This window comes from Ochlerotatus camptorhynchus, unplaced genomic scaffold (assembly GCF_037179485.1).
Source record: "Ochlerotatus camptorhynchus isolate MF236.1 unplaced genomic scaffold, CSIRO-AGI_Acam_v1.1 ptg000132l, whole genome shotgun sequence".
Lineage (NCBI taxonomy): Eukaryota > Metazoa > Arthropoda > Insecta > Diptera > Culicidae > Ochlerotatus > Ochlerotatus camptorhynchus.
The window spans coordinates 2,862,864-2,881,496 of NW_027040622.1; the positions used below are offsets into that span (position 1 = coordinate 2,862,864).

Genomic DNA, 18,633 nt, shown 5'->3' on the forward strand with positions numbered 1-18,633 from the left:
CATTGAGGAGTAAAATTGAGGGAACTTGAGGAAGTCCGAAAAAGTTCAGGAAAGCTTAATAATTTGATGAGAAGTATTGTGAACATCAGCCTAGTTTCTCAAACTACAATACTGGTAATTGTCTGGCCGATGACGCCAGAGATACTACGCCCCTAATGATCTTCCACGATTTCCGGTCGCACTGTCCATCGTTCATACCACTTCATATGGTATCTGGGTTCATGTTGCTCGGCTCTAAACTAGCTTCAAAAATTCGCACCATCTACGGTCTCATTGCTGCCACATAATTGAGCCGCTTGTCCATCATTCGGGTTCCGGCTACACTCTTCAGCATATGGTTCTGGTTCCATGCTTTCCGGCTCACAAACTACACACTTAGAAATAACAAATTTTACACGTGACGGAATCCGTCTTTGACATAAAAGATGAGACGTAAACAAACATGTCATGTAATATTAAATATTCCAGGACTGAAAAGTTCGTTGCTCGATGGAAAGTACGTTTGGTTGAGCTATATTTCGCGTCTGTTATGACTCAAATTTATTACATAAATTTACATGATTTTTTTCTAAGTGTGTAGAAAGGAATGCCAGCTATTTTGTCAATTCTGAATCCATTCTCTCCAGCTCCAAACGAGCTACAAGAATTCGCAACATTCATGATCTCATCGCTGTCACCATCTATGAACAGCTTGTCCAGTATTCGGGTTCCGGCTGCACTCTTCAGCATATGGTTCTTGTTCCTTGCTCTCCGGCTCACAAACTAGCTTAAAATTCTGGTAGGAATGCTAGTTATTTTGTCAGTGGATCCATGCTCTCCAGCTCCAAACGAGCTGCAAGAATTTGCAACATCCACGGACTCATTACTGTCACTATCTATGAACAGCTTGTCCAGTATTCCGGTCCATGCTCTCCGGCGACAAGCGACAGGTGAGCGACAAGTTGTAAGCTCCTCAACTGTCGGGGTGGGACATCCTGTAGTAGTTGAGGACAATCAATTTTGCCATGCAGTAAGTCGAAAATATCTAGTTGCTGAATGTTTGTGCGCCTAGCACGTAAGGTTTCCAAATCAATCAGCATACAGCGTGCAGTGTAGTCAGGCAGATTTAGCGGGTCGTTCCATGGAAGGTTGCGCAGCGCGAATCGAATGAAAACCTTCTGAATTCTTTCGACTCTGATGATCAGCGATGCGTGATAAGGTGTCCAGACAGAGGCCGCGTATTCCAGGATGCTACGTATAAAAGGACAGAACAATGTTTTTTGTGCAAAAATATCTGTAAACTGCCACGTATAGCGTCGAATGCATCCAAGAACCGTAGAAGCTTTAGCCGTGACAAGTGCAACATGTTCGTTGAATCTTAACTTCGAGTCAATAGTAACACCAAGATCACAAATTGAGGTAACACGCTCTAATGACACGGATCCAATTGTGTATTGGTGGTTGACGGTGGTGCTCCGACGGGAAAACGATATCACCTTGCATTTTCCTATGTTGACACTCATACCATTTTCTTGGCACCATAGGAGTAGCCCATTTATGTCATTTTGCAGGGCGAGGCAGTCGAGTACGGTCGCGATGACTCTGAACATCTTCAGGTCGTCGGCGAACATTTGCTTAAATGAAGAAATCTGAAGGCACAGATCGTTGACGAAAAGGACAAACAGCATTGGGCCGAGCACACTTCCTTGCGGTACTCCCGAAGTAATTGCAAAGGCCTTCGAGCGTGCAGAATTGATCGAAACGAAGGAATGGCGGTCGGTCAAGTAAGAGAGAATCCACTCAACTAACCAAGTAGGGAATCCAATAGCTCTTAATTTTTCGGTAGCGTACACGTGTGGCACTGTGCCAAATGCTTTTGAAAAGTCGATGTAAATGGAGTCCACCTGTCGCCGGGCTTCAACCTCTCGAAACAGAGTATTAGTGTAGCACAGCAAATTTGTAGTAGTAGAGCGGTGCTGTGCACTAAGGTTTCAAAGACCTTGCTAATGCAACAGAGAATTGATATTCCACGGTAGTTTTCAGCTCGGTTTCCATTATCCGCTTTATGGATAGGCACAATTGAAGTTTTTCTTCCAAACATTGGGAAATGATCTTTCGCTCAGCGAATGGTTGAATATGCAGGAGATCGGAGAAGCGAGTGAGCGTGCGCAATATTTGAGCAGAGATGGGGGAATACCATCTACCCTAGGGCCTTTAGAAACATCGAGGTCATTCAAGGCTTTCATAACGTCGTCCGGCAACGTTGGGATATTCAGGTTGTACTCGTGGATGCGATCGAAACTTGAAGGATTTAGAGGTGGTAAATTTGTGTCGTATACTGATTGGAAGAAGCTCGCAAACAAGTTAGCAACATCGACAGGGGAGCTATCAGCGATCCCGTTAAACTCAACTATGTCCGGAATACGATTACCGAAAACGCCGATGGGTGCTGCTTCAGATTCGCTTGCGTTCGCTGGACGTACTCCCCATAGCTAGACTTCAACAGTCCGTTGTATCTCGTTTCGATTAATCGGAGACTATTTTTGCTCTCGTTGGTTCTGGTACTGAAATAGCATTTGCGCGACTTACGCAATACGTTCCGCAAATTACGTAGCTCAGGGCTCCACCAGGGTTGCACTGAGGTTAACCTCGTAACACGCCTCCGGAGAGGAACTCGCGCATAGAGTGTTTCATACGGATTGTCGTAGAATTGGTCAGCAATAGCGTTGACAGAAACACCATCCAGAATCTGTTGCCAATTGATAGTGGACAGTTCATTATTCAACGAGCCGAAATCGCAGTGCCTGAAATCCAATTCAGGTGGATACGAATCACAGTCCGATATCATGGGCGGATTGCAGTCGGCATTAAGTCGTAAGATGAATGGCTTATGATGATGACCGATATCCAGTAGATTGACCAGAGGCTCAAAAAGGTTAACGTTATCCGGATCACTGATGAAGGCTAAGTCAAGCTAGGAGCATCGGTTCCGGGAGAGCCAGTTCCTGTTCAGTGGACGCGTTTGATGGTCAATAACCGTTCACGTCCTCGTCGAAAGTCCAACTCAGAAACGGAAGGTTGTAGTCGCCCATTGCCAAGATGATATCGGCGTTAGAAGATCTCTCAAAGATAATCTGTTGTGCAGTAGTGTGAGACGTGTATAAATCCGGGCTGGAGAGAGGACGGAGGTAGATTCCGGTGATGAATAGCGAGCGGTGCTGCAGAGTGATGCGCACAGCCACTTGCTCCAGACGGTCGCAATTCTTGAGCTAAACTGATGTACATGAATGCTTGGATTTTATCGCAATAAGTACACCACCGCCTCTGGAAAGCTGACTGGTAGCTCGATTACGGTCGCAGCGGAAGAAATGATAATCTGACGATAGCTCACAGTCCTGAATGTCCGCTCGAAGCCAGGTTTCGGTGAGAACCAGAACGTCGTAGTCGCATGTTGAAAGCCTTTAGCGGAGCTCGGTTGTCTTCGTTCGTAAACCTCTTACGCACAGTAAAAAAATAATTTTGATATCACATCAAAGTGGATGCACTACAATCATGTCGAAAATTTCATGTAATTTTTATGACCACATAAATAAACAAATGCAGTAAAAGCAGCGTAATGTCAGTTCATGCATTGTATCAATGATAATTTTGTCCTTTTTAGCAAGTAATATTACACCATATTTTCGACATGATTGTAGTGCATCCACTTTGACGTGATATCAAAATTATTTTTTTGCTGTGCGTTTTGGTAGTAAATGGTGAAGATAGGATCAATTTGACTGCGAGGATATGTGCATGCGCTGTTGCTGACATCGCTGGATAACGAGCTGGAAACCACGAAACTATCAGGAGGCGGATGGAACGTCGAATCGAAGTACTTGCCTGGCAACGCCGACTGGAAGACCCCCTCACCATTTCCGACCGCAGGGCCGAGACGACTTTGATGGCAGGATACACCGGAGAGTGAAAGTGTGGAGGTTGGCGTTGCAGACTCGAAATGTTGTCAGATAACAAGAAGTGGTATATGTCTGACTGAAGCCAGAGATACTACCTAATGATCTTCCACGATTCTCGAGTCCCGGTCGCACTGTTCATCGTTCCTACCACTTCATATGGTATCTGGATTCATGTTGCTCGACTCCAAACTAGCTGCATGAATTCGAAACATTGTCCAGTATTCGGGTTAAAGATACACTCATCGATTTTTCTACAGCTGACGTACTGTTCGTCATTCCAACCGCTTCATATGGTTTCTGGATCCATGCCATCCAGTTCCAAAACTGGCTGCAAGAATTTGAACTATCGCGGTCTCATCGCTGTCACCATCATTGGAATAGCTAGTCTAGCATTCGGGTTCTGGCTGCATTCCTCAGCATTGCAAGAGAAGCTCCACGTGGTTCTGGGTCCATGCTATCCAACTCCGAAGCTTGCTTCAAATTCCGGTAGAAATACCAATTATTTCTTCAGCTGCAAGAATTTGCAACATCCACGGCCTCATCGGTCACCATCATTGAACAGCTTGCCCAGCATTCGGGTCCAGGCTGCAGTCTTCAGCATTCGAAGAGCTCCACATGATTCTGGATCTAGCTACATGGTCTGGTAGAAATGCTAGTTCTTTATCAGGCAACGCATATTGGTATATGTCTAGCCGAAACCAGAGACTACTGCACCCCTAATGAAGTTAATCGATAGTTCCAGAGCTTGCACCACCTACGTTTTCATCGTCGTCACCAGTATTGGACATCGCTTGCTTGATCTATATTTCAACGCAGATACCACTCCAATATTATCATATGCTTCTGAATTACATGCTATCGTGTTCTCCAACTCGGTCAATTATACGGAGTCCCTCTGTGCATTGTTATAGATTATGAGTATTGAATTTAGATTATAAGCTACCGTCGCCCTTCCTTCAAAGAGCAATTCAGCTAACTGGAAAGTGAATCTAATGTAAACTTCGTTAGAAAAGATTGACGGTTTTGTGCCTCCTTTGCCACGACCATTCATTGTTGCTTGTAAGGTAGAAGAGTGGACTACCTAACCTTCCACCACCTTCCTACTGCTGCTATTGCTGCTTCTGCTGCCTGCTCACCACGCCGTCCGAAGCGAAAATGAATTGAGGCTAGACCAAGTGGTACTCGATTATGACGACTGGGTTTGGGAAGAACGTTTGTTTTATGAAAACAGTGATAAAATTATCACTTTTGATTTGGACATTGGACAATGCTTGACATTACCACTTTTTCAATAGATTCTTGTTGAAAATCACCAGTCGAAGGCATTGGCGATGCGTAGACATATTTCTGATCGATTGGTGATAAAATTATTGAAATTGGTCCAGGGGCAGCTGAGTTATTAATGTTCAAAATCTTTCATAATTTTGTTACATGTTCCATTTTCGGTTTTCACAAAGTGTAACCCCATATAGAAATCACAGACGTAGTCTTACGTCAAAAAAAGACAATAGTAAACAAAGTAAACAGTATTCCAAAAGAAAGGTCATATCAAATATCAACCCAATCCACCGTGGAACGACGCTTGTGTGGAACGACAAGCCAGCCACTTGGGTGGCATCCATCAGCTGTTAGTTCGAATCTCTTCCACACCCACTCCGAGAAGACGAGTGGCTCACTCAAGATATCACTCTTTGCCCGTTAACTGGTACTGACAAGTTCCTTTTCTTCTCTCTTCCTGTTTTTAATTTTCCTTACAGAGCTATTAGGGAGACACACAAACACAGCAAAGAACCTGCCCAGTCATCACCATCGGCAGAGTACAGTGGGTGGTAGTCCTCGCAATCGGCGAAGGCGTATAATAGTGCAACAGCAACGCAAAAATAAGTGTAAAGTGTGGTTTTTAAATTAAAATTTCCTGTGAGAAGAAAGCGAAGAAACACACGGCGGTCGGTGGTGCGATCAATCTGTCTCTATTAATAAAGTGCTCTGGGCACGTTGGGCCCGTCCCCGTGATTAAGAAGTGAGCGTTTCGTTCGAGAAGAAAGCTGATTCAGAGTGCGGTTTTATGAGAAATTACGCAATTAGTACCGATGTTGTCGCTGCACTGACACGTGTCATCCGATGCGTCCCAGTTCCCAAGCGCTGAACGGTACTCGACGAAAGCGAAAGAGAAGAAGAATTATCGTGTGTGTGTGACGGTGAAAAATTTCTAACCAAAGTGAAGATCAAAAATAGCCATACCTGTGAGTAGTGATCGAGCGCGCGAAAAAACGAAAAGGAGATTAACCGCCGCCGCCTGGGTAGATAGTGCAAATTAATTGATCGTTTGCGATTTGACACCAGATCGGCATCTGGGGGCCAAAATGGCAACGATGACAGATCTAGCAAAGGATGCATTTAGTATGATGATCTGCGATCCGTTCGAGTGTGAGCTGTTCGAGCGGTACCTCCGGGAGGTGCAGGAATCGAACAGCGGTGGTGTGCTGCCGTCGTCGTCGGCGTCGGTGGAAGACGTCAGTACCAGCAGCCGTCAGCGGAAGCCCTTCGCTGCTGTGTACGGTGGTAGCTTCAAGGAGTGGCCCGCAAACACAGATGCTGGTCGTCTGAATCGACTGAAACAGCTGACGGAGCTGCTGATCGCGACCGTCATCTCCAAGCGACTAAGCGAGTCTAGTTTTAGTTTGAACAAAATCTGTAGCGATAGTTCCGTAGTAGATCCACTGTGTTGTCCCATCTGCGAGGATATCCTTCGGTATCCGGTGACGGCCACCTGTGGCCACACATTCTGTCGGCAGTGCTGCTTCGGGCACAGCAAGTGTACCGTTTGCCATCAGAAATTTCCAACGATCTCTAGCAGTTCACAAGCGACGGCGGTGGTGGCAGCTCCTTCGTCAACCACCACATTGACGCTGCTATCGATGACGGCTCCTTCGACGGCCACGTCGTCGTCCTCGTCGTCGACGACGTCCGCTACGATGGTGCCGAACCATGACAACAAGCTGGGCCCGGGCTCAGGTGCGGTGGGTACGATCGAAGAAGAAACCAGTGCTGCTGGTGTGGTCGAAGGGTGTGTCATTGGATTCGAGCAGGACATTCTGGTGCGACGGCTAGTCGAGCGATGGTGGGGACCGGAGCTGAAGGCGGCAGAGTTCAACGAGGAAGCCCAGCGGCACCTGGAGAGCAACGCTCTGGACGAAGCGCTGCGCTGCTGCAATCAAAGTCTTGAACACGGTGAGTGGCATTTTCTTATCCGTTCTTAATCTTAGCTTGGGACGCCGACTAGCTTGTGTATTGAGCACTTGCCCGCATTTATTGATGATATAGAATGGCCAGCAAACAGGAAAAACCGGAGAATTGGGATTTTGAGAATTGGGAAAAATAGATCAACCTTACCATACGATCAAATTTTTACGCCAGAATTTTTTAACTAAAGAAAGACTTGTTTATTTTTCTGCATAGCTTCCATCAGTTATCTTATATTTTTAGTACAGCCAGCTCATAGCAAACGATATAGCGGTTCTAAGAATTTCGAAAAAATTGGTAGCTTTGTTCCTTATCACAAAATATTAGACCTCCCAAGCAACAAATGTGGTTTTATGAGGGCTCTGTAGACCATGATTTAGACTTGTAGCATGCTTTAAAACCACTATAAAACTTGCAATGTTACTTGGGCTGTATTGTTTTATTTTATAATTGGTCACCCTAATGTTATATGTTAGGGTGGTAAAAAAAGCTGATTTTTTTCAAAAATGACCTTTTTTAACATAATCATAACTTTTGAACCATTGGGCCGATTTTAAAGATCAAAATATCAATAGAGCAATTCCCTACGAATTCGCAAATCGATTTATTTTTGTAATTTTGATTTGGTTGAAAATTTGCAGAAACGTTCCTTATGACCGACAATGCCATTTTGCATCTTCATATCGCCATTTTGAATCCAGCCTTATTTTTAAAAAGGACATATAGAAAAATATCAAGATTATCTTCAGAAAAAATTTACTCGAAAACTGTTTGCCTGATCGGTTTGGTGTCTTCGGCAATATTGCAGATAATGAATAAGACTATTTGAAAAAAATATGCGCTCCAGAAAAATTTGCCCATTTTTTTTTAGATTTCAAATAAAGTCTTAAAAACAATTTTTCTCAATAAAGAAACCAGTGAACCGTAAAACTTTAGAAGACCAGGAAAACTATTGGGAAATGCCTTCAATTTCGATTAAAAATCGGGGAAAATATACCTTCTTTCCCAGAAAATAAATAGTAAATCTTGTAAATTTTCCGAAGGTATTTGTCTGTGATAGATTTTCAAAAGTCTTTCAATGATGATTACGAAGAAGGAATTTTAAAGGATTTTAGGATATATCAGAGAAGAATACCAAAGTACAGACTACGAAAGTCTCATGTAAAATTAAGTGCTCTGAGGACTGATTTCTTCATCTCCGCTTAAATCTTAAGCCAGGTTTACTTATATATTTAAAATTGGCTTAACACATACGAGCGCCACTTTTGATTATTGTTTAAATTGTTAGAGACGCAAAAGTCAGCTATGAAACAATTTTGGAAATAATTCCAATATAATGGAGAGTGCATTCTAACGAGAGTTCTTAGTATAATTCTATGATGATTGGATGAGAATTCAAAATTAGTTCTGAAATTTTGCTTGAGGAAGCACTGATGAAAATTCCATGGAAATCCCGTGAACTCCAAAGATGGTCTCTGCGGATAGTTCTAAAAGAATTCTGGGGTGATTTCTGAAGATACTTCCATTTGAATTCTGAAGAGTTCCAAATAAATTCCTAGAAGAAATCCAATAGAATCGAATTTCGAGGGTTCAATCGCATAGGAATTCTGAGAAGATTTTCAAAGTTATTCTGCAATGGATTTTTGTTTTTAGAATTCTGAGGAAATACAATGGGATTTCTAAGGAGAATACGAATTGAATTTCCAATTGAATGCAGGGGGACTTCCAAGATTATTCTAAGCAGAAATTTATGAAATTTCTGAGGTTAATTGCATCGAAAATCGAAAATAATCTACTTTAACTAATCATGCGTTAATTTAACGATTTACATAGTCGGAGATGATTAACGTAAAATGTCAGACTTAAAGTGGAGATTTTATACTATAGATGAGGATATTAAATTATATAGTTGATAGTGGCGTTATAGTACGGCAGTGATAAAATTGTGTAAACAAAGAAGAAAGCGATCAAAATACAATTTTGAGAAAGGTACGAATCAGGTAGTTGTTTACGTCAGATGGGACTTGAGTGTGAAACAATCAATAGAACATTGGAGGTACATAAGAAACTCGGCGATCATCCCTTTTGCCGGTGGCAGGGGGAAACACCCCTCACCATCCCTCATTAACGGATGAGTTTGGTAAAGGAAATACGATTCGTACTTTCCTCAAAATTGTCCATTGTTCGCTTTCTACTTTCTATATACAAATTTCACACTATAATGGAACTATCAACTCTTTACTTTCATGTCCTCATCTATAGTATAAAATGTCCACTTTAGTCCTCATATTTGATGTTAAGCATTTCCAAGTACGAAAATAATCTATTTCCAAGAATTTTGTTGATTGTTCTGCAAAGAATTTCAAAAATACAATATTTTTTTTTTTTGTAAAAGCTAATTTACCTCAAAGTTTAAGTGAAGGAGAATTATTCTCAAAAAGTTCTTGAGATCATTCTGAAGAAATTCTGTGAAAAGGTCTTAGCGAATTATCAACGTTATCTACCTAGATATATCAAAATTTTAAAGATTTCAAACGTAGAATCAAATTCAAGATCATAAAAAAAGGGAATTACTATTTGCTAGTCATCATGTATAACGAAAGCAAAAGTAAATTATTCAAATCACTTCAAATGCTCTTCACAGGAGATTCCGTTGTGAGATTCGATTAAATTAGAGGAATTTATGAAATTTGATTTTAAGTTCCATGACATAAAAAGTTTATTTCAATATCAAACCGTATTTGAATTTCTAAGTTACCATATAAGTGGTTACTTATTTAGCATTTTCAAGTCACTATTTGGTCACTATTTCCGTAATTTAAGTCACTAAAGTCACTACTATTATATCGCATCAGCACTACCAGCCCTGCAAGACGGATTTTTTTTTATTCAATATGATATCTAAATTACGTTGTAATTTTGTGCAGCATCCACATGATATTAATATAAGATCAACCTTTGAATTCTATTCTGAATTGTCATGGAATTCTTCTTAAGTTAACCAGAAAACGCTGCTCGTAATAGCCTTGGCATTCTCTTTCTCCCTTGAATCACTCTTAACCCTGTGATGGTAAGCTTAAATCATGGTCTATTTTGGAAACCATGTATTGCTGTATCTCAAGATCTTGATTATTTATAAGGGTTATGTCTTCAACAAAGTTGACCAAGAAGGTCAAGGGCTGTAGGAAAGATCCATTCGGAATTCTGCCACTAGATGGTGCCAGTAAGCTGATTAAAGGGTGATGCGGTCAAAATTTGGTCAAGGGAAAACGCGTGTAAATCGGTGAAATCGTTTATTTAAAAAATCAAATTAAATGTCTTTTTCAAGTTCAATTAGTATAAAATTCAGGAAAAATATTCAGTTAGGCTTCCGCTTTTCCAAATCCGAATTCCCGGGCCTTACGCTTGACCCCTGCCATCAGATTTTGTACAGCCACCTTGTCCACCTTCTTCGCCGCAGAAAGCCAGTTTGCCTTGAACTGCTGCTCGCCCTTAGCAGTTTTTTTTGTCTTCTTTAGGTTCCGCTTGACAATAGCCCAGTATTTCTCAATTGGGCGGAGCTCTGGCGTGTTGGGAGGGTTCTTGTCCTTGGGAACCACCTGCACGTTGTTGGCGGCGTACCACTCCATGGCCTTTTTACCGTAATGGCAAGATGCCAAATCCGGCCAAAACAGTACGGAACAACCGTGTTTCTTCAGGAAAGGCAGCAGACGTTTATTCAAACACTCTTTCACGTAAATTTCTTGGTTGACAGTCCCGGAAGCTATGAAAATGCTGCTTTTCAAGCCACAGGTACAGATGGCTTGCCAAACCAGATATTTCTTTGCGAACTTTGACAGTTTCATGTGCTTGAAAACATCTGCTACCTTTCCCTTTCCTTTTGCCGTATAAAACTCCTGTCCCGGAAGCTGCTTGTAGTCGGCTTTGACGTAGGTTTCGTCGTCCATTACCACGCAGTCAAACTTCGTCAGCATCGTCGTGTACAGCCTCCGGGATCGCGCTTTGGCCGTCGTATTTTGTTTATCATCGCGATTTGGAGTCACTACCTTCTTGTAAGTCGATAGTCCGGCTCGTTTTTTGGCTCGATGCACGGTTGTAGACGATACACCCAGCTTATTTGCGGCATCTCGGAGAGAGAGGTTAGGGTTTCGCTTGAAACTACCGGCAACTCTCTTTGTCGTCTCAGCGGCTTCCGGTTTTCGATTTCCCCCCGATCCAGACTTCCTGGCTGTCGACAAACGTTCCCCAAACACTTTAATTACATTTGTAACGGTTGATTTGGCAACTTTTAGCGATTTTGCCAACTTTGCGTGCGAGTAGCTCGGATTTTCGCGATGCGCGAGCAAAATTTTGATACGCTGCTCTTCTTGCTTGGACGGCATTTTGACAACTGAAGAGTGAATTCCAAAATCAATATAGGAGCAACATTCTACACACACACACCTTCAAAATGAGGGGTGTTCAGGTTTTTTAAATGCAAAATTGAAAGAAATACGTCAAGTTGATATTGACCAAATTTTGACCGTATCACCCTTTATACAGAAGGGTGATGAATTCGGCCTCCCTTAGCTCAGTCGGTAAAGGCGCAGCTACAAAGCAAGACCATGCTGAAGGTGGCTGGGTTCGATGCCCGGTCCGATCTAGGAATTTCTCGACTACCATCGGCATAGAGTATGATTGTACATGCCACACAATTATATTAATGCAAAAATGGTCCAGGAATCGAAAGCTCTAAATTAATAACTATGGAAGTGCATCTAGAACACTAAGTTGAGAGCACGCAATAAGCTAATATGCGATAAGTAATAAGCTTGAAATGCAAAGAAGAAGAAGAAGAAGAAGAAGATATTTTCAGAAAAGTTGATCAGGTGGTCAAGGGCTGATGATAGGTGGACTTATGAACTCTGAATTCCGCCGCTAGGTGGCAGTAGTGAGCATCCCACATGCACATATTCTGTATTGATGTATCTCAAGATCGTGATTATTTAGACCGGTAACGTCTTTGGTAAAGTTGATCAGGAGGTCAAGGGCTGCTGGGTTGTTAACACCAATTCAGAATTCTGCCACTAGGTGACACTAGTGAGTATCCAACATGCAAATATTCTTTGCTGTTGTATCTCAAAGCCCTGATTATGTAGAAGGGTGATGTGTTGGGCATAGTCGACCAGGAGGCCAAATAATGCTGGGAGGTGGACAGATCAACTCTGAATTCAACCGATAGACGATGCTGGTGAGCATGCCAACATTTTATACTGATATATCTCCAGATACTGATTATAAAGGGTGTCCACGATGAAATTGCCACACACAAAATTGATTCGCAAAATTCGAGTTTTCATCCGATTGCCATCAAATTTTCAGGGATTGAGAAATAACTATTAAACTTCATTTTACCATTTTACTTGTATTTTATTTACAGTCCATACGCAAATGCCCGCACCTTGGCCTTAACCCCGGCCATAAGATTCTGCACAACCTGTGAATCAACCGTTTTTTGCATGTAAACCCATACTTTCTTCAGTTCCTCGACTGTCTTCACTACCTTAGGTCGTTTAAGAAGGTGCTGCTTCATAATCGCCCAGTACTTCTCGATGGGGTGGAGCTCCGGAGTGTTGGGAGGGTTGAACATTTTCGGCACGAAATTGACCTTATTGTCCGCATACCAGAAGATTGTTGGGACGTTGTGGGCAGGGCTGACAAATGTCATTTTCAATGAATGATCTCACGCGATATTTACAGAAATACTTCTGTCACTATCTTTGTATGAGAAAACGATGATAGAGATTTTCTTCAAAATCTCAACGAATTTTTCGTCATGACAGAACGTGACAGTGTTGTGATCATCGTAATTACTAGCTCATTTAATGCTATTAAAGTTACTTGTACCGAGGTAATCTTAAAAATATATTTACTTTACCGATTACATACGGTTGTTTGATTAAATTCATCAAAATCAGTTAGAAATGTTGATGTCAAAACCGCATAAGAATTATTCTCATGAGCGCTTGATTATTGAAAAATGACAAGAAAGCTAATGATAGATAGTTTCGTCCCGTGATAGTGAGAGGACCTGTTTTGTCATAGTCACATGACGGCCGTGATATTTACCAGCTCTGGTTGTGGGCCTTCAGGAGAGGAAGCAGCCGCTTCTGGAGGCACTCTTTTATGTACACCTGTCCGTTCATCGTGTCCTGGGTCACGAAAGGTGCACTCCGCTTCCCGCACGTGCAGATGGCTTGCCAAACCAGGAATTTCTTCGCAAATTTAGACATCTTCTGAGTGCGGACATGCTCCGGAACGCTGAACTTATCCTTGGCCGTGAAAAACAGGTTGCCGGGGATCTGTTTGAAGTCGGTCTTCACATATGTTTCGTCGTCCATGATGCAGCATTCAACTTTCGTCAGCATGTTGAGGTACAACTTCCTGGCACGGGTTTTCGCGGACTTGTTCTGCTTCTCGTCGCGATTAGGGGCCTTTTGTACCTTGAACGTTCGAAGCCCAGCCTTAGTTTTGGCCTTCTGGACAAAACTTCGGTTTAGGTGCGGCTCCTTAGCCACATCCCTAACGGAGGCGTTCGGATTTCGGTTGAAGGCCCCAACTACGCGGTTGTGATTTTTGGTGTTGTACGGAATACTTTTTCCTTCACTTCTGGGCTTCCGATCGGTGGTCAACCGTTCCTCGAACCGCTTAATCACTCGCGACACCGTGGAATTCGCGATTCCCAACGTTTAAGCGATGGAACGATGCGAGAGATCCTTGTTCTCGTGATGAATGCGCAAGATTTTATCACGCACGAGCTGTTCTTTCGACTCCATTTCCGCGAGTTTTGATCACAGGACTTTAAAACTTGCAGGATGTAAATAATGCACTATGAACTAAATCCACCCAAATTTTCATTAAATTCTACCCAACGGTTAAAAAGTTAGAGCAATTTCATAGTGTGGCAATTTCATCGTGGACACACTTTATAGAAGGGTGACATCTTCAGTAAAGTTGATCAGGGGTAATGAGCTGCCGGGTGGTTGACAGATCGCTCACTTGGTGGTGCTTGAAAGCATCTTAATGCAAATATTATGTGCTAAATTTTGCGATAAATTTTGAAAACACATAGTTTCGTAGTAAAGAACTTCTCTATGGACCACACTACAGTTGTTGACTAGAAACAAAACCTTGATTTTAATCTTCTTAGGCATTAACATGAAGGTCCATGTTCACCTTTTTTTAATTTGTAAGAAATGCGTTATAGTTACACAGTTCGAAAAGTAGCGTAAATTTCTGTTCAGTATGATGCAGACAGTGATGGAAAAGTTCGCAAAAAATCACTATGACTCGTGAACTTTTCCCTTGGAGAACTTCGAGAAATATCGTGAACTTTTCCAACACTGGATGCAGATGAATGGTGCGTCACATATCATATAAGTTTACATTACATATAATGTAAAGTTCTGAGACATTTTATGCAATGTAGCAAATATGTTATACAAAAGCCCATTGTTGTAAACAACATTGTTTACAAGTTGCTCGGTTACATGAAATGAAATACAAATTTACGTGAAGGAATGTTCACATCACTATTAAAATTCAGAATTTTTATCTGCGTAGAATAAAAATTTCCGTTAGAGAACGGCAGTGTGATGTTTGCACAGAAACTGAGAATGAGTAAGAATTTACAAACGTAAGAAGTCTCGAGCTAAGAAAAGTGATACACAGATGAAAATATCTCAGTCATACAAAATTAAAACCTGTACAATGTACAATGCCATGCGTCGAAAGCACTGCTACTGCTGCTGATGTTGATGATCATGACGACCGGACACCACAACACATGCGGTGATTGAATAAACACCGTTCGGGGAGACCGGATGGAATTCGATTTTGAAATCTGTGTTAGAAAAAGCGCTTTTCGCAGGCAATCGGTGATAATTTTGATCACCATTGGAACAGCTGGACAATTGTGTAATTTTATATAATCACCTATTGAAAATTGATAAAGTGTCCATTTTAGCACATTCGTATACAAATTTCCAATCGATTGGCTTGTTAAGAATTGAAATTCATTCACTATTGACAGAGTTATAAGTGGTCAATACCTAACCACTTTTCGTAACTCGATCGATTTTGGTTTTTTTGAAATTGACCCCCCATATGTTAAAACGTCAAAAATGAAATGTGATATAAGAGGAACAATATCAAGAAATAATATCCGGAATTTGTTCCTGCAACACCGTTCCAATAGCAAATTAAGCAATGATTCTGTCAAATCAATAACAAAGTACAGAAGTTTTGGCATTTGCTTGATATGCAAGTATCAGGATTAGTTTTTACCATGATATTAGGCATGCTTTTTTTGGTATTATTTCTTAATATGTTGTCGCTTATGCAATTTTAATAAAAAAAAAACTTTAGATATCAGCAGTAATGATTCTTCCCGGGTATACTTTCAGCTTTAAAAAATAATGCTATAGATTTACTTCTGGAGATGAATGGGAAAATATACACATAACTTCGAAAATTTTCACTTGGCAACATTTCAAGCTTCTTGCATTCATAAGAAATGATTACAAGCAGATTTTATCCATAATGCCACTGCCAGACAGTGGAAGTTAGGCCAAGGGCGAATCTTCATTCAAAGCTACGATTTCACATACTATTAATAACCTTTTACACATGAGAAACTCCTATCGATCAGAATGAATTGTGCATATGTTTAGGATCAACAAAAGGCGCAAAGAAGCAACAGGATCGAGCTGATAACGTTTCTTAATTCCAAAATCTGAAGACTGTTTTGAATAATATGTTTAGGTAATGGGTCGGACTAACATTCCTCCCCTTTCCCCACTAGATGCAAGGAAATTGCCATGACAGCTCTGGTCTGTTGGAAGGAGACACATCCTTTATCTAAGAGGTAGTAATTAATCATAAATTATTATCTAACAGCAACGGGTGAAGGTGGGTTTCCTTCTTAACACCAATTTGGAGCTCGTACCACCTACAACATTGTGCAACCTGGTTTATGATATGCTATGCTATGCATATAAGAAAAATATTAAATAGAGTGTAATGCTCTAACACAAGCATAACGAAACGTGTTGTTAATGTTTGACCCTTACCGTATTAACAACCAGGATTTTTTTTTAGATTTAAACCGGGAAAACCAAGAAAAAAACCGGGAATTTCAAAATAAAAAATCAATGGCCACCCTGTTGATGTGGACAAATGAGACTGGACAGTCATGTGAAAACTTCAATTGACTGCATCAAATTGGATACCCAACATTTCTTCAAACCAGCATTCCAAAAAGTCAGTCGATTCCGATAGCCGAGACGAAACAGCCTGTGGCTGAAAGTCTTGTTAATCGAGATGACCAACCAACCTATTGCGTTAAAGAAATATAAAACATCTTAGTTGCAAATGTCCAATCCCACCAAACTCAATTCAATCGAGAAGAGCGCCTTCCAGTCAGGCACACATCATCCCTTATTGGGAACATTCCTTCTGTGCGAGCGTTCGCATTTCCCCGTAGTATGGAAACTAGAATCCGAGGAATACGTATTTGACCGTAAATTCCATTCCGAGATAAAGGATGGCGGAAGATGATTCAGTTTCAAAAGAAAACGCTAGTCCTTGGGTTAACGTCGGTGATGGACGTGGGCGTTGGATCAAAGGAATTCTTGAGTATTCGAAATTATCTGCTCTCAAGCAGGAATGATTTTTTCCTCTCGTATGGACTTGACGTCCACCTAAAGGTATGCTTCTCGTGTGGGATTTGTGCCGATGAAGCGATAAAAGTTTTCCGTTCGAGAATTTTCCCCCGAAAGGAAGGCGAAGCCTTCTTGTGCTGACATTAACCGATTCACGTTTTACGATTGTATCGTTTCGACTGAATATAAAATCGACTCGATCGGAGATGACGGGTGGTACTATAAAAATAAGACTCACTGCCGAGCCGTATGGAATTCCAATCGCTGGGACGATGTCGGTGGTCTGCTATTGAGACAACCAGAAACCACAAGGCTCTATCGCCATGAAGGCCATATAAAGTATTTACGTGTCGTCATGTTTCCACTTAATCTTATGACATTGGACGAAAAAAGGGACGTAATTTAAAACTCCACTCACACCTAACCCTAAACCATCTGAGCCCGAGAACAACTTGAAACCTGAATTCTACAACTTTGATGTTTCCCAGACCACACAACCCTCGCAGGGCCAAAACAAAAGCTCCAAAATCCATCCCGGAGCACTCTCCTCTCGAGACGAGACTGGCACCTATTTTCCACCAAGCCCACCCTCAATTCAATTCGACTAAAAAGGTGCACCAAAGACGAATAAAAATAGCATCTACATAATTGCCATTATGTATGTTACACCGTGGTCGTCGTCGTCGTCGTCGTTCGCCACGCCATCATCATCTACCAGCGCTGGAATTGAGTCATACAGAAACAGAACACGATCAGCTCCGCCGTGCAAGAAAGTACCCTTCAGCCAGCGATGGCTGTTGTAGCCTGAAGTTTTACTACCTTTACCCCCTTTCGCCCCTCTCCTTCACAGCATCTGACGATTGCAAAAGCTTTGCTCTTTTTCAAAAGCCCGTCGGTGTGGTGCCACCCACACCCACTCTGCACGGTCGTCTGGTTGTTGCACTCTATTCATCGACGACGACGACGACGGACGACCTACTTGAACATACGTGGGTACACGAGAACTCAACCGAAAGAAGTTATGTGAATGCGAGAGAGAGAGAGAGAGAGAGAGAGGTCATGCCGTTGCAACCAACCACAAGCAGCTGTCTTGTGTAATGGTTGGTAATGTAACCGATTGGAGCATGGAGTCGGTTGTCTGCCCACGGACTGGGATTGCGAAAGCTGATTCGCGCAGGCACACATGCAGAGAGCTTGATGGTTCCATTTGGTTGGTCTTGATCAATTGATTCTCGTGGAAAACTTGAGCACCACCGATATTGGTGCTTTGGCTATCAAAATAGGGTGGAGAACTACTTCAACATAAGCGCCCATTTCCATCATATCGAGCAGAAACATCAAATCGACAGTGAGCAATTCTAGAATTTGTTCAATGCAGAGTTGTAACAGGTTGTATTGGCTGTCAAAAGCAACAGCAAACGCACCGAAAAACCGTTAATTCAGTGCCAACATTTCAAAGGGGCGTAATTGCTTTTGTAAACAATGACTTTAGCCGTCAATTTCTCGCGAGTGAAATCTTACCTCTCCAAAATTACAATGCTAGCTACTAGAGGAAACATTCCTCTACCTGCTGATGTCATTATTTTTCATAAGTGAGCTTTTATTCGCGAGAAATCGACGGCTAAAGCCATTGTTTACAAATGCAATTACGACCCTTTGAAATGTTGGCACTGAATTCTAGCGAGTTATTAACAAAAGAGAAAATCGACGAAGAGAATCGATCATCGCGTTTACGCCCTTATGCATGCTCACTG

At 41.9% G+C, this 18,633-nt stretch overlaps 1 protein-coding gene across 3 annotated transcripts in view; it reads left to right on the plus strand.

Moving 5' to 3' along the window:
* The window catches only part of LOC135700312 (uncharacterized), a 202,707-nt gene that overhangs the window by 17,980 nt on the left and 166,094 nt on the right, over nt 1-18,633 (plus strand). For all 3 annotated transcript variants that reach the window (XM_065220786.1, XM_065220787.1, XM_065220788.1), the window contains exon 2: nt 5,693-7,166. In XM_065220786.1, coding sequence (XP_065076858.1) covers nt 6,299-7,166 — 868 coding nt within the window. In that variant the 5' untranslated portion in view covers nt 5,693-6,298. The remainder of the gene's footprint in view (nt 1-5,692; nt 7,167-18,633) is intronic.